This window comes from Balaenoptera borealis (assembly GCF_965194805.1).
Source record: "Balaenoptera borealis genome assembly, chromosome: 5".
Lineage (NCBI taxonomy): Eukaryota > Metazoa > Chordata > Mammalia > Artiodactyla > Balaenopteridae > Balaenoptera > Balaenoptera borealis.
In genome coordinates, this window is record NC_138862.1 from 111740776 (window position 1) to 111763716 (window position 22941).

The window sequence follows — 22941 nt, forward strand, 5'->3', positions numbered from 1 at the left end:
AATATTGGAAAAAACCTCCTGACTTTATCAGGAATTTTGTTACATAATCTCTTTCCTTATCTGGTATAGCCAGGCATTTTTTCAACATTAAATTGGAGAGAGGGAGAGAGAGATGGTAACCTGGCTTAAATGACATTAAACAAGCAACATATTTACCAGATTTTTGGCTGCACACTCTAATCTATAGGTATATGACTTGAGGTAGAAATTCATACGTTATTCTTGCCTGTGTGGGTTGTAGCATTCTGGATTCATATAATAGCAAGTTCAGTGTGGTCAAAGCATCATTGCAAATGGGAAAGTAAAGAGGTGGGGCTTTTTAGGTATCTTGACAAGGAGTTCTGATTTTTATTCTCTAGGAGATGGAGAACCACTGGTGGGTTTTGATCAGTGATGAGACATGTGGTCATTTGCAGGAAACATTACTCTTGGAACTGTGTGGAGGTAGATCTGATCAGGTAAATCTTGTTTATAGAGGAGGACACTCAGTCTTGTGTTGGATTGTTTGAAAGTCGGTTACAAGGTCATTTTGCAAAACCTTTCCATCCAGACCCAAAAGTTATTCCAATGAGAATCTAGAGCATAATCTAGGTCATGTTACATAAGCCAGGTTGGACTTTGAAAAATGGAATGTCCTATTTTTATACATCGCTAATAAAAACAACAAGCTTATGACTGCTCTCTGAAAAGTCTAGGCAATACCACAGCGTTTTATTGTTTTAGTTTCTAGGACATTTATATTACAATTTTCTGTTTTTAGAATGGTTCATAGGAAGGGGCACTATTTTATCTTTTGCATTCTGTAATATAATAAAGAACTGTCTGTATGTGATATAACTTTTTCATTTCATCTTTATGACACTTCTTCCTTGGGTAGGTATTACTATCTTCATTTTAAAATCAAAGAAGCTGATGCCCAGTTAAGCAACTGGCCTTTATTACAGAAATAGCAGAATTGGAATTTGAAGCCAGGTCTCTCCAAATCCAAAGTCCTTCCTTTCCAATATACCACCCTTCCTCTTTAATAGGACTTCTCTAATCGCAATGCCATCTTTCCTCTGTACACCCCCTTCCCTGAACATTTCCTTCATGTTGTCTGGGGCACTGGGTGAGTTAAAAAAATCTGCCTATCTCTGGGTTAGGATAATTCAACTTACTTAATTGTTTAGGTCATGTAGCCCCTTGTTTCCTCCACAATAACAGGATAAAGAAAGAGAGGCGTTCTGCTTTCCAGTGTCTTACATCACCCAGACAATTGGCAGCCAGGAGTCAGGCAGCTGCCACACTCTTCAGATGTCTATTTAAAGTTCAAAGAGATGCTGGATAACAACAATAACAAAGAGGTAAGCGTGGCCCTGACCAGCCCACCCCACAACAGGAAGAATGGCTGAAAAAGGTAAGATTTAAGACATCCAACTCTCTTGGCAAATAAGGCTCCAGGCTCCCTGGTTTATCTTCTATTTCCCAATATTTGCTGTTTCTTAGTTATTCTGAAGAGTGTGGTATCTCTGCTAAAGTATCATTAACCGTATATGTTAGTGTGGCTGCAAAAAATGCATTAGATATGCAATTTATGGACCATGTCTATATGTCACATGAATGATTTCGAAAGGATCAGATAAACAAAAGAGCTTAATTTGTTCATGCTTGTTTTGAAAGATGAGTTAGAGGTCAGTTATTCTCCAGTGTTGTACTGGATTTGAGGCATTGTGGTGTGCTGGGCTAGCATTAAGGACATTTGAATTCTGTGTCAGATCTGCTACTAAATGGCCATGTGAGTTTGGGGAAAATCCCTCTACCTTTCTGAGTGTGTTTCCTGACTCTGAAATAAAAATAAATAAAATAGGCTTCACATCTGAACTTCTTTTTTTCTGGTTTTTAAATGTTTTTTATTTTTAAGAAAAATGATTGACTGTAATAAATGATAAAATGGGCTGAATATATATATATATATTGTGTCCAAGTAAGTTTTCAAATGCCTATGGGAATTGATGCTTTTAATCCTGACAACAATCTCATGAGATATGAAGTGTTATCATCATTCCCGCTTTATAGATAAGGAAACTGAGGCATAGCAAAGTTTAGTAACTTGCTTGAGATCACATATAAGAGCATGGTGGCACCAGGTTTTAAACCCGGACAGAGAGAAGAATTTTGGAATTACTGTTCATATTTAAAAAGAGGTTTTGTGCTTATTTGTGTTACTAGTGTGACGTATGCAGAGTATGTTGTGTTCCTAAATATTCCTATTTCAAACCAATGCTACAGATTATAATAAAACTTAAAACACTACTGTTAACAGAACACAAATGCAGGTATACTTTGAGTATTTAAATGCACAGTCAATTGTATTGTTTTACAAAGAATAATAAGTAATGAGATACACTACGTTTAGTGCTTTATTATATGTAAATTTCAGAACTGTATTAAAATATGCTTGTATAAAATACTTAGAAGTTAATACCAATATTTTAATTGAACATTTATAAGTTCTTTGAAATTGGGAAAAATACTAAATCAATATAGGAACAGTTCAAGAAATTACTACGTACTTCCACTGTAATGCTACCTTAATTCATAAAAAGGCTTTCATCCAAATGAGAGTAAAAAGCATATCATAATGTTTCCTTTATCCTTAAAGCAATACCACGTGGCAGGTAAAGAGAAAGAAAGGGTTTTTTTCATTTAGAGGTTAACGCTTTGTTCAAGGTCACAGTGAGACGGACAAGCAAGGAAAGCTGCTGAACTTGTGAGAGTTAAGAGAGACTCCAAAATTTTTGGAAAAATAGATTTAAACTATTAAAATTCATTTTAATTTCAGAATATTTGCTGTTATGAGTGTCTTCTAATTTTAGAATTGTCTCATTTCCTGATGATTTTAATAGCACTTAAAAAACTTCACTTTTAGAGTGATGGAAATTGTAATAGGAATGCAATTGCTAAGAATATGCATTTTCTTTGTTAGCTAATGGCATAAAATCTGTGTTTTTCAATTAGGAATATATCTGAGCCTTTAACACAGGGACATTAATTCTATACTATGTCTTTCTGTGCTGTTTTGAATCATTTGGTGTGGTATGTTGGTTGAAACAAGATTGAGATGCAGTGAATATTTTAAAAAAGATACTTTTCTAAGTTGCTTTTTTACGGTAAGGATACAAATAGGAGACACAAGAGGAATTATTATACTTTTGTCTTTTACGCGTGTGTTGGATCAGTGTTGGTTGCCGTATTGAACCAGTTAAAAAAATAGAATCTCTTTTCTCAATGATTACATAAGGTGTAATGCTTTCCTTTTCCTATGATAAAAGCAGCTATCAAGTCTAAGAACGATTTTCAACACCTTTCCCTATGTTATGACGACTAGTTTAGTAAGAATTACCTCAGAGTCACTCACTTTCCAGCGTTTCTATGTAAACAGCTGGTCTCTGTGTTATTGAACAAATGCATGAATCTGTTCTGTATACACCACAGACACACCCACACAGTAATTAGAATTTACAAAGCCTTTGTAAACACGTGATGCCATTTGATCCTCACAACAACTCCTGGAGGTGGATATCACAAGTTTCATTCTCTGTGTCTTACAAATAGGGAAGTTCAAGCTCAGGATTGTCCAAGGTCACATAACTGTAAAAGGAAAGCCTATGGTTTGAACACAGGTCTTCTATTCCAAATACCCAGCTGAGTCACAAGTCCCTTTGTAGAAAAGAAAATAATAATCTTGTATGGATGTGATTAGAGAGTGTATTTTTCCCTTGATATTATATCAGATTTCCTCTTATCCTTTTGATTCAGAAGATTTAATACCAACATGACCTACCTAATCTGTTCTCTCTCGTTTATTTTTTCAGCGGTGTCTACATTTTCACACCTTCTGGTCCCTATTCTTCTCTTGATTGGCTGGATTGTGGGGTGCATCGTAATGGTTTATGTTGTCTTCTCTTAGAAAGGTAAAGTTTTCAATAATTGAATATGTTTCTTCACAAAGAAAGAATACACATTACTCCAGAAATAATCTTTTTTGTTTTACTAATGGAACATTTTATCGTGCAGGCAAGAAGACTTCAGATTGACATCATTTAGAAGAATTAAGAAAAGCATGGAAATGACAGATTATTAAATGTTTCTCGTGTAAATAACTGCAATGTTTGTTTGACATCAGTTTATAAAACTTGCATTTGTAAACTGGTACTTCAGTGGACCTAAGAATCTTCAGAAACATGTTTAAAATTCTGGGTACCAATAATAACTATAACTATAAGAAAATATAGATGAATTTCTCTATAACCTGGGAGTAGGAAAACTATTCCTACTTAATATGCATAAGCAATAGGAAAAAGTTTGGTACATTAAATTTTTTGGCCACCCCTCAAAAAACAGAAAAACAGAAAAAATGAGCTAGAGATAAGAAGAGACAGTTCATAGAAAACAAAATGTGAATGTAAACTTGACCCTTAACCTCTTTCTTACAATAAGAGAATTGTAATTAACACCACATTGAAGAACCATTACCTGTCAGATGGGAAAAAATGAAGATATACCAATATATGTCTTGGTAAGGCTGTAAGACTTGGTAAGTGAAATAAGCACTCTCATATACTGTCTTTAGAAATTCAAAATGGTACAACATTTTTAGGGGTGTTCAGCAATCAAAATACCAAAATTACATATGTATTTAACTTTTGACCCAGCTATCCCTCTTCTAAGAATATTGACATTTCCACAGGTACACTGCTAAAAATACAAAATGGTATATACACAAGTCTATTCATTATGGCATAATCTGTTAGAACGAAACTCTGGAAAAAGCCAAATATCTATTAATAGAAGACTAACAATAAACTGTAGTCTATTTACATAATGTGGCACTTAAGCAGCTGTAAAAAGGAATGAATGAAGGGGGTTCTCTATATGCTGATGTGATGTTATCTCGAGGGCAAAGTATTTATTAGGTGAAAAAAACAGGTACAGAACAATGTATGCTACCTTTTGTGTAAAAAATGAGGGGTTATACCAATATGCACACATACCTGCTTATATTAAAATACTGAAACAGAGGAGCCACAAATGGCTAGATATCTCTGAGTGTCCCTTGTTTTGGAATCAAGTAAATATCTTATAAATTAAAAAAAAACAAAGAAAAAGAAAAACATAATCCCCAAATTTAAAGCAAATTGAAACAAATCTAATAGTACATCAAATTGGTGGAGGACCTGTTAAAACACAGGTTGCTGGGTCCCACTCTCAGAGTTTCTGATTCAGAGATCTGGGGTGGGGGGGCCTGAGAATTTCATTTCTAACAAGTTTTCAGGTAATATTGATGCTGCTTGTCCAGAATGCATAATTTGAGAACTACGGCTCTAGAAGTGCTATGGTCTGAATGTTTGTGTCCCCTCAAAATTCATAGGTTGAAATCCTAACCCCCCAACTTTGATGGTATTGGGTGTTAGGGCAGAGATTGGGAGGTGATTAGTTCATGAGTGTGGAGCCCTCATGAATGGGATTAGCACCCTTATAAAAGAGGCCCCAGAGAGCTCTCTAGCCCTTTCACCTTGTGAGGACACAATGAGAAGTTTGCAACCTTAGAAGAGGGCCTCACTTGAACCTGGCCTTGCTGGCACCCTGATCTTGGACTTCCAGCCTCCAGAACTGTGAGCAAAAAATATTTGTTTGCTGTTTATAAGCTACCCACCCGTCAGTGTTGTTTTGAAATAGCAGCCCAAGTGGACCAAGACAAGAAGGGACCCAGTTTCTTCCTTGTAATTATAGCATCCTTTTCTATTCAATAAATTTTCCTACTGAAATTAATCTCATCAAAACAATTAGAGAAAGCTTTGGCTTTGTTCACTGATTCTTATCTTTTAAACTTGGTTAAACATTTCAAAAAAGCTTTTTTAAAACTTCTGTTTAAAGCAATATTTACAAAATACTAACATAAAATGTGTATAAAATTAGGCTCGACTATTTTCATTAACAACTTGACCTAGTTTTAGTTTTCTCCAGACTTGAGAAGAATGAACTCACCTTGAATCAGAGGGCTACTGGATTCGGCTCCTGCAGTCTTGTGAAAGCTGACTGTTAAATTTTCAGGAATTTTGAAAGTTAGGCTACATCTCATTGGCAGCTGGAAATTGGCCACATGGGACTATTTATATCACAGCAGTCAACAAGTACTGTAAATCAGGGCTTCTTCCCACTGGACAGCCGGTTCTTAAGGACACCCCTGACCTGAATCCCCTAGACTTCCCTGATGCTTATATGGTTTGTGAGGGCTTCAAGACCATGTATCATTTTTTTTTCCCTTCTTCACATTCTGTTTGAGTTAATTAAAAATATGGTCTTTCTATTCACTTGACCTCTTTCTGTGCTATAGACTTTAATGAGAAACCCATGAAAGCAGTAGACTTTCTCAGAATACATACATTCAAACAAAACTGTAGATGTTATTTCAAGATGCTATTTCAATGGATTTCCTGAAATCCATTAAAAGACTCCCTAGGTGAAGTAGCCCCTGGGCTGTCACCAACTTTCTAAAGGCTTTAGGCTACTTTACAGCTGGGCTCTGGTTTCCCTTGGGTTTAAGGACATCAACTCATATTTTAGCTTTCTTCCTGGCTAGAGACTGGGTTTTTCTGTACTTCTTTCTGCCGACACCATTCCTGCATGACCTGTCAGTCATCTTTCTTGCATTTTTATACCACAGAGTCCTGGCATTTGGTTAGAAAGTTATAAAACAAAATTGTGACAACCTATGTTTTATGTCAGAACAACTTTCCTTTCTTTAGTCTAGAGTCTTTTTCTCCACACACACTGGTCCTTTTCTTTAGCCCTTTGAAGCTATAGGATATCTCATTTCTTGTTCAAATGTGTGCACAACTTTTCCCTGGAACACAAAAAGCTTCAGCATTCCCATAAATCTTAACTTTCTATCTTTGACAAAGACTTTCTTATTTCAAGGGCTCAATATTCTTTTCCTTAGCACTTTAAAGCAAACTGTAGTGTTGTTTTTAAGCAGCAGTAGAAATGAATTTCCCTATAATAAGTATTTTGATTCCATGTTTACACATCCAACCTGATCATTTTCTCAGAGAACAAAGAAAGCTTAGTGCAGTGAAAAGAACAAAAGTTTTGGAAGTCAGATTGTTGTATTCTAACTTGGGAGTCCTTTGAGTAGTTAATTAATCTCGCTAACCTTAGTTTCTCAACTCTAAAAGAAGAATAATATTTTCATGGGATTGTTGTGAGGACTGCAGTGTTTTCTAAACCTGCCTGAACTGAAACAATTGAGTCATTTGTTAAAAAGACAGATTCTCAAGCTCCTGCTCTGGAGAGTTCATTTCAGTAGGTCTAGAGAAGGCCTATTAAGAAATCAATTCCCCAGGTGATTTTTAGTATCACAGAAGTTTGGAAACACACCTATCATATGTGTGTGTGTGTGTGTGTGTGTGTGTGTGTGTGTGTGTGTAGGCATTACTCCCTGGTACATGAGACCCTGATCAATGACAGCTTATATCAGTAAATCCAAACCACTTTTCTGTTTATAGCTGCAACAAAAAATTTGCACTTTATTATATTAGCTTATATTACATTATACTTTTTAATTAAATGAAGTATAATGATACATATTATTTGTCCACTAATATTTTCATATATGTGAGTGAGTTTTTTCCTCTGTTAAATTTAAGCCCTTTATGAGTGAATCTATTTCTCATCTCTCCAACTCATAGTACAAAACAGACAACTAATAAATATATATCAAATGGGTAATTATTTCCCCCTTACAATATTCTTGAATGCACAATGTTGATGTTCTAACTTTGAACTTTCAAGATGTCGTTGGAGCAATGTAAGCTGGATTGGAATTCTCAAAGAAGTAATTAGTGATATGTGAACAATAGGATTAGGTAGGTGATGACATACAGATCTCACAAAGCATAGAATCTTATATGCTTTTAAATTTCCAAAACCTTCAGCTTACATTCTATCAAACTGCAGCTATAACTATTTGAGAAGAAGAGTTTAATGAGTTAACTGTTACTTAACATTTTCTGATTGCATAATACTTGGCCTTACATCATCACCAACCCTCACTCTGTGCCCTCCCCCTCAAGGTATGTATTGATGTCAGAGCTGAGAATACTACTTTCTCTATACTGTAATTAGGACATAAAAACCTCTCAAAGAAAGTTTTTTATTACTAGCCATGTCTGGAATAAGAGGTAAATTCCAATGAGTTTTAAAATATCTAAGGAAACTCCTCATGAGCAACCAAGCCTGGTAGAGCTGAGGAAATTTACTAGAGAATAGAAGGCTAGAGGTGAGATCCCTGTGCACAACCCACAGTAATGTTTTCAACTACGGTCGGCCCTCTGTGCCCACGAGTTCTGCATTATGGATACAACCAACTGCAAATCTAAAATATTTGAAAAAATTCCAGAAAGTTCTAAAAAGCAAAAATTGCATTTGCTACATGCCAGCAACTATTTACATAGATTTACATTGTATTTACAACTATTTGCATTGCATTTATATTGTATTAGGTATTATAAGTAACATAGAAATTATTTAAAGTGGATTAAAAACCTAAATGTAAGACTGGATACTATAAAACTCTTAGAGGAAAACATAGGCAGGACACTCTTTGGCATAAATTGGAGCAATATTTTTTTGGATCTGTCTCCTAGAGTAATAGAAATAAATACAAAAATAAACAAATGGGACCTAATTGAACTTAAAAGCTTTTACACAGCAAAGGAAACCATAAACAAAATGAAAAGACAACCTACAGACTGGGAGAAAATATTTACACACAATGCGACCAACAAGGGATTAATCTCCAAAATAGTCAAACAGCTCATGCAACTCAATATCGAAAAAAGAGATAACCCAATCAAAAAATGGGCAGAATATCTAAATAGACATTTCTCCAAAGAAGACATACAGATGGCCAAAAAGCATATGAAAAGATGCTCAACATCACGAATTATTAGAGAAATGTAAATCAAAACTACAATGGGGTATCACCTCACACTGGTCAGAATGACCATCATCAAAAAATCTATGAACAATAAATGCTGGAAAGGGTGTAGAGAAAAAGGAACCCTCCTACACTGTTGGTGGGAATGTAAATTAGTACAGGCACTATGGAGAACAGTATGGAGGTTCCTTTAAAAACTAAAAATAGAACTATCATATGACCCAGCAATTCTACTCCTGGGCACCTACCCAGAGAAAACCATAATTCAAAAGATATATGCACCCCAGTGTTCACTGCAGCACTATTTACAATAGCCAAAACATGGAAGCAACCTAAATGTCCATCGACAGAGGAATGGATAAAGAAGCTATGGTACACATATACAATGGAATACTACTCAGCCATAAAAAAGAATGAAATAATGCCATTTGCAGCAACATGGATGGACCTGGAGATTATCATACTAAGTGAAGTAAGTCAGATGGAGAAAGACAAATATCATAAGATATCACTCATATGTGGAATCTAAAAAGATGATACAAATGAACTTATTCACAAAACAGAAATAGACTCACAGACTTTGAAAACAAACTTATGGTTACCAAAGGGGAAAGATAGGAGAAAGGGATAAATTAGGAGTTTGGGATTAACATATAGACACTACTATATATATATAGACACTACTATATATATATATATATATGTTAGATAGTCAACAAGGACCAATTGCATAGCACAGGGAACTCTACTCAATACTCTGTAATGGCCTATATGGGAAAAGAATCTAAAAAAGAGTGGATATATTTATATGTATAACTGAATCACATTGCTATACACCTGAAACTAACACAATATTGTAAATCAAGTATACCTCAATATAAGATAAAAATTAAATTAAAAATAAAATTGGATACATAAAAACATAAAGTACACAGGAGGATGTGCATAAGTTATATGCAAATACTATGTCATTTTGTGTAAGGGACTTGAGCATCTGTGGGTTTTGGTATCTGCAGGGGTCCTGGAATCAGTCCCATGCAGATACCCAGGGATGACTGTAATGTCCATCTGTAGCTCTTGTAGTTAAATAAATCTCTTTTTATTTTCTGAGGAAATTATTTCCCATTTTTACTATTTATTTTATTATCCCTTATTATTGCTTATTGCAGTTTCTCAGACATTGCCTCCCCCTTTTTCTTTGTTTCTATTTTTTTTTTTTTTTGGACAAGCAGAGGAATTCCACTTAAAACATAAATATACATTGGCCTAAGATTCCTTTATAGGAAAGAATACCGAAAGCTGAAGAATAATGTTTTGAGTTGGTAATTTCCCAGAGAATGAGATAGATGAATGTTTTACTTTTATTCCACTCTCTTTTGAAAATGATTTCTTGGTTTGCAAAAGTGACATGGGTATGCAATTTCTTATAAATCATCTGAATGAATCCTGAGTGGGCACAGAGCTGGGTTTTTTTTTTTTTTTCAGAAGGTCAGAAATAGTCAAGAGTTTAAGACTTTCATAATTATCCTAGATTTAAGTCCATTTTCAGTCATTTTCTTGGGCTGGGCATACATGCCGTTATAAATTCAAAATTCCAAATGACACAAATATATATCTGCCAAAGTTCTTTTTGGAGCTTATGCCTATGAATATTAAAGGAAATTAGATATTGATTGCAATCTTGATGCTGATTGAAACAGGGTCATGGAGAAACTGTTTTGAGTTGTAATAGGTTACTCGCTCTGTAAAATTGGTCCAGAAGTGAAGAGTAAATGGAAATAGGCTTCTTAGTGGTTTGCATACTGATGTGCTCAAAGCCACATTTTATCTCATCTGCATCATGTGAAGGTATACTCAGGATAGGATGCATTTTGATTTAGAAAATGCAATCCCTTAGTCTAATAAACATGGTAATCTCATCAGCATATTGTAGACATTGGGCATATTCCTCATTTATCTTGCTAAAGGTAGAAACTTGCTTTTGAGCCTGTTGACAATAGATGGACAGATTGCTTTGGAGTCAGAGTACGATCACCTCTTCAAGCAAGTGGCCAGATTCATCCAATTTTGTTTTTCCCTTTCTGCTCCTGTTCTTTTATTTAATATTCTCTCACTTTTCCTATTCTCATATTTAACCAACACATCTTTTCCAGTTTCAGTAGCCTGTGCAGAGTAATAGGATCACCTTTAATACCAGTAATTCAAACTTCCCTAGTTGCTGCTTCCCTCCTGATGAGGAACCCAGGAGGGTCTCAAGTGGGCATATAAATAAATGTCTGCCCCTTCTAGCCACCACTTCTCCTCTGCAGAACCCCCCAGTTTCTCCCAGGCACCATGGATGGTTTCCCACTTCTCCCCACCTCTCCCATCAGAGCTCTCATTGGATTTGTGTGGTGGTCTACAGTCAAGTTGCTGTTTGTGGAGTTCTAAGGCAGTACTGCCTATGCCACCATGTGCCTCAGAGCTTAATTAAATAGTTCCTTCCGTTTTTATCCTCAGCCTCTACTCTCTCCCCCTAGAACCCAGACATACATCCAGGGCAGGCCCAGACAGCCTCACCCGCCACACTGAATTCACAATCTCTGCACCAAGCTCCTCAAACCTGGCTCCTTCTCTGACAGAGATGAGTTCTTCCAGGGGGCTCCTCAGGTTTCTGCAAAAAGCCTTTAGTTCAGTGGCCCCATTAGGATGCCAAACAGGCTGAGAACTGTTTGGATCTCACTGCCACCCTAGTAACATATCTGGATTCTCAGAGTCCTCTGATACAAACAAGTGGGGCCAGTTATAATTTCAAACAAAATACAAGTCTCAACCCACCAAACTGATTTTAAAATCAGTGGCTTGACCAACAATTTGAAAAGCACTACTTAGAATTCAGTGTTTTTAGACATTACCATCTTGGTAAGAGCTTTCTCTGACCACCCATATCTCCAAACATACACACACACACACACACACCCATCTAGGGTCTTTATTCTTCCTAAGTGAGAGCATTTCCCTTTTGCATCCACCACTAGATGGTAAACTTCTTCAGTGTAGGACATGTGACAATGTAGGATTCACTGGAACTAACAGGGAAATGTCCAACAGATATATGTCAAGTGAATGAATGAATGCCTGAACATTGCCTTTAACCAAACAGCCTCACGAGACATATCAAGTGTGTGAAGCTCTTAGCACAATGTCTGTCACTTATTGAATGTTCAATTTGTATGAGATTATTTTAGTCATTATTAGTATCACAAACTTCCTCATTACTTCTTACCTACATTCTTATTTATTGCACCCAACAACTCTGTGAAGTAGATGTTATCATCATCTCCATGCTGTGGAGATAAGGAAACTGGAGTGCAGAGACGTTGAGACTTATTCATGATTATTATAGTTAATATTATTACAACCAGGACTTGAACACACATCTTCTGATTTTGAATTACAAATTGTTCTTTTACTATATGATCACCAAATTACCAGATTTTTTTTCCAGTTATACTGTGAGATGCACCAGATTTCAGGGGAAGGAAATCATTGACCTAAATAAGGGATTGACAGCTACATTTGTTTCTTCTGGGCAATACTTCATTTTCATGCTGCTTGGTCTCCACAGTTAAATCCTGTAGCAAGACCTCCCTTACCTCCTTTAACCTCTTTTTGGTTTTCTATAATTTTCTGTTATTTCAGTCCCATTCTGTGCAATGTTTTCAAGTTCTTAGATTTCTAAAAGTCCCGTGATATAAAGGCAACTTGTACCATAGAACTTAAGGTTCTTGACCAGCTCTATATCTGGGCTGCCTGCTCTCTCTTATAGCTCTAAGCCAGTTTTGCACATTCTGTTCCAAAAAGAACCACTATTGTCCCTAACATACTCCACCTCTCTTCCCAACACCTACATTCATACAACTGTTGATACTTCCTTCCACCCTTTAAATTTTGGCTCAACATGAATATCCTCCATAGAACTTTAAACCTTTCTCTATATCTGCAGATATAGAGAGTAGTTGAGGGTTTTCATTTTGTCAGTACTGTACAGAGATATTCACACAGGCATTTGGAAGTAAAACTATAATCCCTAGATGTCAAGAGTTTTTAGATGCTTGCATACTTCTCACTAATAAGAATAACGTATGTAGAAAACTATCATCAAAAGGTACATATGCAATAAATGACTTCTCTCTAAACATTTCAAACAATACAGAAGAAAGTAAAAAGCTTAGATTCCCTTCACCTATCTTTAATTCTACTCCCTGGTCAGAGATAACCACAATTAGCTATTTAGTGGGTATCAATCCAAAAATCATTTCAATGCATTTACAAAATAGTTTGCATGTTATAATTGTAAAAATGCTTTCTTATACATTATTTTGCTTGATTCTCATGAAAGCTCAGTGTATCTAGATGTGTGTAATGAGACTTATGAAGGTGGACTTGCCCAAAATCTCACAGCTGGTCACCAGCTCAGCTGAACTTAAATTCGTGACCTAGGGCTCTGAATCACATGCCAAGTACTGTTCTAAGCATTTTGCCTGTGTTAGCTCATCTAATCTTTATGATGGCTTTCTTAACTAGGTGTGATTATTATGTCCATTTAAAGATGAAGAAACAGATTCAGAGAGGTTAAGTAACAAGCTCCAGTCACACAGTTTGTCACTATCAGAACTTGAACCGAGGCAGTATCCTTTTGAGCCTGGAGATCGCTATGTTATGTTGTATATTCTTTCTGCTATAGAAAATTCTGTCTCAAAGCCTGTGCATTGAAGCCTGGTAGAGCTGCAGAGAGCATTGTACTCTTACAGCAAATGATTTAGATCTTATTTATGCTGCTGCACGTATCTATATTGCTTATATTTTGTATCCCATTAGATTGTATCGTCATGTAATTAAAGCACTCTGAACAGCTCTCCTTGGTGTGAGATGCTCAATAGTCTACCTTCTTTCCTCCCCTCCCCCTCTTCTTTTTCTTCTTCTAAGGCAGAGGCTGATGTATTCACTTTCCCACCATTCTTGATTGTATATCCACTGAAGGCGGTGTACAGTGACGGTGATGTGGGAGCTCTGAAAGTCTCCCTGGGGGTTGCCTGGAATATGTCTCTAGAAAGTGATGATTTTAAAACTTTCAAGTTTAGGGACTTTGCTTCACAGTCTTGGGACTTACATGTGATACAAAAATACCCACAAAAATAATCCTTTAGAAGACTTTTAAAAAATCTACGTCTACATAAATTCACTTTAGAGAAAAGTGAAAAAAATAAATCAGTGGGCATTTCAGTAGTAACTCTAATACAGGAATCCAAAGAAGTTTTAAAAGAATAACAGCAGCAGCAGCAACTCATTAATCATTGTAACTTTATGGACACAGTTAGTGACAAGGAAAACTTTTGCGAAGAAAAGTGGTGTGGTGTGTAAACATGTCAGGTCATAGGAACAGAGTGGAGTCAAAGCAGACAGCAAGGTTTTGTGGTGCATCATCTGGAGGAAAGCAGATGCAGGGTCAAGTGTAGGGCAGAGCTCCTTGTTACATTTTCAAACCATATCCCAGTTTTCACTGATGTCGATCTAAGAAACTTAGCTACCGAGAAGCATTTGAAACTCATTGCCTATGATAATTTTGCTTAACAGTTATCAGCTGGAATTTCTTCTTTTAGGGGAAGGCCATAGCCCAGGGAGTGAAAGCATTAGTGCCCTTCTGATTAACCATCGTAGTCTAAGAAACAGTAAAGGAAAAATCTGACTCAGTACTCAGCTCTGGAAAAACTGTTGGAATTGTTCTGCCCTTGAGATACGTGAAGTATGAGTTGGTGACTGCCTATAGAAGAAGGACTTGAAGAACCATGGAAACCTAAAGCCTCAGTAATGATCAATCATGTTGTAGTTAGACTGATTTCTGACAAAACTACTCGATGTATTGTCTTTTTTTTTTTTTCACGTCTGGCCCATAGTTTGATAAAGGAGTATAAGAGAGATTTTTTTCCCTAGCAAGTTGATGAAAATGTGTTTTACAACCAGACCAGGGATCTGTGTAGTATGAATTATCTTTGCAAATAAGTATCCAAAGCTATATTGTTGTTTGGTGTTGCGTGGGTAAGGGTTGGTTTCTCTCAAGTCAGTGTACTCTGTATTTATAAAGCCTACTCACCCCTCAGGCTTCCCTGGTGGCGCAGTGGTTAAGAATCTGCCTGCCAATGCAGGGGACACGGGTTCGAGCCCTGGTCCGGGAAGATCCCCCATGCCACGGAGCAACTAAGCCTGTGCGCCACAACTACTGAGCCCACGTGCCACAACTACTGAGCCCGCGCGCCTAGAGCCCGTGCTCCGCAAGAGAAGCCACTGCAATGAGAAGCCCGCGCACCGCAACGAAGAGTAGCCCCCGCTCACTGCAACTAGAGAAAGCCCGCGCACAGCAACGAAGACTCAGCGTAGCCAAAAATAAAATAAATAAATTTATATTAAAAAAAAAAAGCCTACCCCTCAAACCACCTTTCTAACCCATCCCTCTACATCCCTCTAAATCTTATGTCTGCTTTTCAGTAATTCACTACTATCATTTTTGCTCCCATTAGGTTCTATCTAAAGGAATTTTAATCGTTTAGTAAAGAAAATAAAGTCTGTGTGGCTATATGTGTGTCTCCTGAAAGAGAAATTTGACAAAGACGTTTCCTTCCTTTTAAAACTATATCAAGTCTTTGGGTATTTCTTACTCCAGTAGTTCTCAAAATTTGGTACCTGAACTAGTGGTATCAGCATCATCTGCAAACCTGCTTGAAAGGCAAATACTTTGAATCAGACACTTTGAGGGTAGGGCCAAGCAAGTGGTGTTTTTACAAGTTTTCCCGGTGAATCCGAGGCACACACGCTCAAGTTTGAGAATCCAATGCACACATGTCTCCAAGCCATCTCTCTAACTTTCCTAAAATATCCTCTCAGCTTGGGCATGTATAAAAATACTGACACAGTCTATTTCTTTGAAATCCATGAATTTCTTTTTAAATTAAAGATTACAAAATGGTGTTTGCTCTCTTTCTGAATCTGGAACTAATTTAGTCATGGTGAATTCTACATTAATATAGGGGTAATAATAATTTAGGGGTCCCAGATTCACATGCCTTTGGGGCCAGCAAGGTAGCAGAAGTGAGTGAGACAGAAAACCAATATAAGAAAAACAGAGAAGAATACTGACAACTTTGTGAACAAATGGAGAGTTCACTCCTTCCTGCTCAAATTCATTGAAATCCGTATCTCAAAGAATATTGTCTGTTAGAACATATCTTCTTACAACCTTTGGTTTATACTGCAGCCAACAGAACAAACAAAAAGATCTATTTAAAGTCTAATCTCAAGGAAAGAACTTGTAAATAGTGATTTTAATTCTGATTGCTGTTGGAATTACATATATATGTAAATAAAAGAAAATAAAAATGTAGAGTACAGTAAAATTCTTTGCTTTGAGTTATACTTTAGGAAACCAAAGTAGGGTTTATAACTAAGTTTAAAGACTTGTGCAGGCTTTGAGATCTTTTTACAATGACTTGATTTTATTTCCTCATCTGATTTCACTTAGCATTAAGTTAAGAAATATATGCAAGAGCAAATACAAGACGGCTGTAACTTGTAAAGAAATCAAAGTGTGGGAAGGCAAAGAAATTAATGTAAGATCTACATTTTTGATCTAAGATCACTACTATACAGGACTCTTGGGCTTTTGGATAAAAAGTTAATATAAGTAAAGCAAGTGTTACTGATTTCCTTTCATCTAATGAAGGTTTATAAAAGAAAATGACATTTCTGGATTTTTTTCCCCTTTGAAGAGATGAGATTGGCTTTCCAGTTAACAAATACTCCCCCCTCTCCTTCACCTCAAAATTTGAAAAACAGACTTTTTTTTTAGCTTAAAGATTATATTTGTTTTCGCTGGGCTTCTGGAAACTATACTATACATTTAAATAAAATTTAGAGGAAGGGTCTCTTTTTTTCTTCCAGTTTTATTGAGATATAATTGACATATGGCACTGTTTGTTTTAGGTGTACAGCATAATGATTTGACTTACATACATCATGAAATGATTATCACAATAAGTTTAGTGAACATTCATCATCTCATACAGATGCAAAATTAAAGAAATATAGATTTTCACAGGAAGAACTCTAATCTGAAGGGCCGGGTACCAGGCTTCTGCCTGTGGTACACAATGAGCAAGTGAAACTAGTCGAAGCACAAAGGAAAAAAAAGTTCCACCTAGGAAAACCACAAACTAGTGAAAAGTTTACTAAGGCAAGGCACTGGAGGAGAGATCTCCACGAAGACAGGAGGGAAGGCCGACTTTAAGAGCAAAACTGGAATGGGGGCGGGGAGGAGCAGCCAAGACGGCAGAGTAGAAAGACCCTGAGCTCACCTCCTCTCACAAGCACACCAAAATCACAACCATCTGCAGAACAACCATCGAGGAAAAACACTAGAACCCACCAGAAAGGATCTTCTACAACTAAAAACATAAAGATGGAACCACGACAAGATGGGGAGGAGGGGCAGACTTGTGATGTAATCAAATCCCATACCTGCTGGGTAGACGACCCACAGATTGGAGAATAATTATATTGCAGAGGTTGTCCCACAGGAGTGAGAGCTCTGAGCCCCCATGTCAGGCTCCCCAGCCCAGGAGTATGGTACGGGGAGGATGAGCCCCCAGAGCAATTCACATTAAAGGCCAGTGGGCTTAATTGCAGGAGCCCCACAGGACTGGAGGAAATAGAGACTTCACTTTTAAAGGGTGCACACAAAACCTCATGTACACCAGGACCCTGGACAAAAGCGGTAATTTGATAGGACCCTGGGCCAAACCTACCTGCTGGTCTTGGAGAGTCTCCTGGAGAGGCAGGGGGTGGCTGAGGCTCACTCTGGGGATGTAGACACTGGCGGTAGATATGTTAGTGAACATTCAACTGCATGAACACTCCTGGCAGCTGCCATGTTGGCTAATTAGAGCCAAGACTGGTCACACCCAACAGCCTACAGGCACCAGTTCTGGGACTCCTCAGACCAAGCAACTGGGTGGGGATACAGCCCCACGCCTCAGCAGACAGACTGCCTAAAGACTTCCTGAGCCCACAGCTCTACCTACCAGTGGGCAGGCACTGACCCTTCCTGCCAGGAAACCTGCACAAGCCTCTAGACCAGACTCACACACCAGGGGGCAGACACCACAGGCAAGAAAACTATGATCCTGCAGCCTGTGGAATGAGTCTGCCAACAACAAGCCAGACCATACCCTGAGACCAGCTTGGCCCTGGCCCTTCCCACTAGCAAGCCAATGCAACCTTTGAGACACACTCACCCCAAACCCAACCATATCAGGAACCAGCCCTCCTCCTTCAATGATTGAAACAAGCTCTGGGATCCCTGGGCCCTGCAGCCAGACTCCAGGAACAAGATTTGCCTGCCAGCAGTCTGGCACTAACCCCAGGATCTATCTTTACCTGCCAGTGGGTGGACCCTGACTCTGCCCACCAGTGAACCACCACTAGCCCCAGGGACCCCCACGGTTCTACAAACATCCATCTTGTGACCAGGCCCCACTAAAGAGCAGCCAGCAGCATCTGCACAAGGCAGGGCCTGGCAACCAACCAGACGAGGGGCCAACCAAGCCTACCAGACAGCCCGCATAGTCAGCCCACAACACCAGATGGACACATGCAGCCCTCTTAGGGGGAACCCCTAGAGCATATAGCTTAGGTGATGAGAAGGGAGGACAATGCTTGGATGCATAGGACATTTCCTCAGAGAGCCACTTCTCCAAGATCAAGAAACATAACTAACCTACCAAATACATAAAAATACACATAGCAACTTAGACAAAATGAGGTGGCAGAGGAATGTGTTCCAGATGAAAGAACAAGATAAAACCCCAGAAGAAGGACTAAGTGAAATGGAGATAGGCAATCTATCAGAGAAAGAGTTCAGAGTAATGACTGTAAAGGTGATCAAAGAATTCAGGAGGAGAATGGATGCATAGAGTGAGAAGTTAGAATTTTTTAACAAAGAGTAAGAAAATATAAAGAACAACTAACCAGAGATGAAGAATACATAAATTAAACGAAAAAAAAAATACACTAGAAGGAATCAAGAGTAGACTAAATAATACAGAAGAATGAATCAATGAGCTGGAAAACAGAGTTGTGAAAATCGCTGCCACTGAACAGAAAAAAGAAAAAGAATTTTAAGAGATCTCTGGGACAACATCAAGCATCCAATATTCACATTCTAGGGGTCCCAGAAGGAGAAGAGAGAGAGAAAGAACCTGAGAAGATATTAAAAGGGATAATAGCTGAAAAGTTCCCTAACCTGGGAAAAGAAAGAGTCACCCAAGTCCAGGAAATGCAGAGTCCAACGCAGGATGAACCCAAAGAGGAACACATCAAGACACATTGTAATCAAAATGACAAAACTTAAAAATAAAGAGAGAATACTAAAAACAGCAAGGGAAGAGCAACAAATAACATACAAGGGAATTCCCATAAGGCTATCAGCTGATTTTTCAGCAGAAACTCTGCAGGCCAGAAGGGAGTGGCATGACTGTTTAAAGTGATGAAAGGGAAAAAACTACTACCAAGAATACCATACCCAGCAAGGCTCTCATTTAGATTTGAAGGAGAAATCAAAAGCTTTACAGACTAGCAAAAGCTGAGGGAATTCAGCACCACCAAACCAGCTTTACAATGAATGTTAAAGGAAATTCTGTAGGTGAAGAAGAAAAGGCCACAACTAGAAACAAGAAAATTACAAAATGAAAACCTCACTGGTAAAGGCAAACATACAGTAAAGGTAGGAAGTCATCCACACACGAATATGAAATCAAAACCAGTAAGCATGAGAGGGAGAGAATACAAATGCAAGATATTTAAAACACATTTGAAATTAAGAGATCAGCAACTTAAAACTATCATGTACATACATATACATTGCTATATCAAAACATTACAGTAAATGCAAACCAAAAATCTGTCATAGATATACACACAAAAAATAAAAAGGAATCCAAAGACAACACTAAATATAGTAATCAAATCACAAGAGAAGAGGACAAAAGAGGAAATGGGGAAAAAAAGACCTACAAAAGCAAATTCAAAACAATTAACAAAATGGCAATAAGAGTATACACATTGATAATTACCTTACATGTAAATAGATTAATGCTCCAACAAAAAGTCATAGACTGGCAGAATGGATACAAAAACAAGACCCATATATATGCTGTCTACAAGAGACCCACATCGGATCTAGAGACACATACAGACTGAAAGTGATGGGATGGAGAAAACGTATTCCATGAAAGTGGAAATCAAAAGAAAGCTGGAGTAGCAATATTATATCAGACAAAATATACTTTAAAATAAAGACTGTTACAAAAGACAAATAAGGACACTACCTAATGATGAAGAGATCAATCCAAGAAGGAGATATAAGAATTATAAATACATATGCACACAACATAGGAGCACCCCAATATATAAGGCAAATGTTAAAGACATAAAGGGAGAAATCAACAGTAACACAATAATAGTGGGAGATTTACACCCCAATTACATAAATGGACAGATCATCTAGACAGAAAATCAATAAGGAAATACAGGCCTTAGATGACACATTAGACCAGATGAACTTAACTGATATTTATACAGCATTCCATCCAAAAGCAGCAGAATACACATTCTTTTCAAGTGCACATGGAACATTCTCCAGGATAGATCACATGCTAGGCCACAAAACAAGCCTCAGTAAATTTAAGAAAATCAAAATCATATCAATCGTCTTTTCCAACCACAACACTATGAGACTAGAAATCAACTACAAGGAAAGAAGTGCAAAAAACACAAACACGTGGAGGCTAAACAATATGCTACTGAACAACATCTGAATCACTGAAGAAATCAAAGAGGAAATAAAAAAATACCTAGAAAAAAATGAAAATGAAAACACGACCATCCAAGACCTATGGGACGCAGCAAAAGCAGTTCTAAGAGAGAAGCTTATAGCTGTACAAGTTTACCTCAGGAAACAAGAAAATCTTGAATAAATATCCTAACCTTACACCTAAAGGAACTAGAGAAAGAAGAACAAACAAAACCCAAAATTAGTAGAAGGAAAGAAATCACAAAGGTCCGAGCAGAAATAAATGAAATAGAGATCAAAAAACAACAGAAAAGATCAATGAAACTAAAAGCTGGTTCTTTGAAAAGATAAAATTGATAAACTTTTAGCCAGACTCATCCACAAAAAAAGTGAGAGGGCCCAAATCAATAAACGTAGAAATGAAAAAGGAGAAGCTACAACCAACACCAAAGAAATACAAAGGACCATAAGAGACTAGTACAGGCAACTATATGCCAATAAAATGGACAACCTAGAAGAAATGGACAAATTCCTAGAAATGTGCAATCTCCCAAAATTGAACCAGGAAGAAATAGAAAATATGAATACACCAATTACCAATAGTGAAATTAAATCAGTAATTTTAAAACTCCCAAGAAACAAAATTCCAAGACCAGATGGCTTCACAGGCAAATTCTATCAAACATTTAGAGAAGAGTTAACACCTATCTTTCTGAAACTATTCCAAAAAATTCCAGAGGAAGGAACATTTCCAAGACAAAGATATCACACACAGAAAAAGAAAATTATAGGCCAATACCACTGATGAACATAGATGCAAAAATCCTCAACAAATATTAGCAAACTAAATCTAAGAATCCATTATAGAATCACACACCATGATCAAGTGGAATTTACCCCAGGGATGCAAGGATATTTCAGTATCGGCAAATCAATCAATGTGAAACACCACATTAACAAACTGAAGAATAAAACCATGTGATCATCTCAATCGATACAGAAAAAGCTTTTCGTAAAATTGAAAATCCATTTATGATAAAAACTCTCCAGAAAGTGGGCATAGAGGAAAACATACTTCAACATAATAAAGGCCATGTATGACAAACCCACAGCTAACATACTCAATGGTGAAAAGCTGAAAATATTTCCTATGAGATCAGGAAAAAGACAAGGATGCCCACTCTTGCCACTTTTATTCAACATAGCTTTAGAAATCCTAGCCACAGCAATTAGAGAAGAAGAAGAAATAAGAGGAATCCATATTGGAAAGAAAGAAGTAAAATTGTCACTGTTTGCTGATGGCATGATTCTATACGTAGAAATTCCAAAAGCACCACCAGAAAACTACTAGAGCTCATCAATGAATTTGGTAAAGTTGCAGCATACAAAACTGATATACAGAAATCTGTTGCATTTCTATACACTAACAATGAAATATCAGAAAGAGAAATTAAGGAAACAACCCCACCTACCATTGCATCAGAAAGAATAAAATACCTAGGAATAAATCTACTTAGGAGAAAAAAGACCTGTACTCTGAAAGCTATAAGATGTAAGATGCTGATGAAAGAAATTGAAGATGACATAAACAAATGGAAAGATATACCATGTTCTTGGATTGGAAGAATCAATATTGTTAAAATGACAATACTACCCAAGGCAATCTACAGATTCAATAGAATCCCTACCAAATTACCAATGGCATTTTTTCACAGAACTAGAACAAATAATTTTAACTTTTGTATGGAAACAGACCCCAAATAGCCAAAACAATCCTGAGAAAGAAGAACCCAACTTGAGGAATCATACTCCCTGACTTCAGACTATACAGAAAAGCTACAGAGATAAAAACAGCATGGTATTCCACAAAAACAGACACATAGATGAATGGAACAGGATAGAAATACAAGAAATAAACACATGTGCTTATGGTCAATTAATCTACAACAAAGGAGGCAAGAATATACAATGGAGAAAAGACAGTCTCTTCAATAAGTGGTGCTGGGAAAACTGGACAGTTACATGTGAAAGAATGAAATTAGAACATTCTTTAACACCACTCACAAAAATAATCTCAAAA

The 22941-nt window shown here is 37.1% G+C and overlaps 1 protein-coding gene and 1 long non-coding RNA gene across 2 annotated transcripts; one reads left to right on the forward strand and one right to left on the reverse strand.

Annotated features, from left to right (window-relative positions):
* Positions 1–1023: 1023 nt before the first annotated feature.
* STRIT1 (small transmembrane regulator of ion transport 1) lies at positions 1024–4142 on the forward strand. Its single transcript, XM_082394541.1, has 4 exons — positions 1024–1108; positions 1204–1396; positions 3855–3953; positions 4057–4142. The coding sequence occupies exons 2-3, from the start codon at positions 1384–1386 to the stop codon at positions 3947–3949; spliced, it is 108 nt and encodes a 35-aa protein (XP_082250667.1). The 5' UTR covers positions 1024–1108; positions 1204–1383; the 3' UTR covers positions 3950–3953; positions 4057–4142.
* A 2648-nt stretch (positions 4143–6790) lies between these two features.
* On the reverse strand, positions 6791–16634 carry LOC309629958. Its single transcript, XR_014245327.1, has 2 exons — positions 15439–16634; positions 6791–15105 (listed from the first exon to the last, which is right to left on the reverse strand). It is a non-coding gene; the product is annotated as an uncharacterized lncRNA (long non-coding RNA).
* Positions 16635–22941: the final 6307 nt, after the last annotated feature.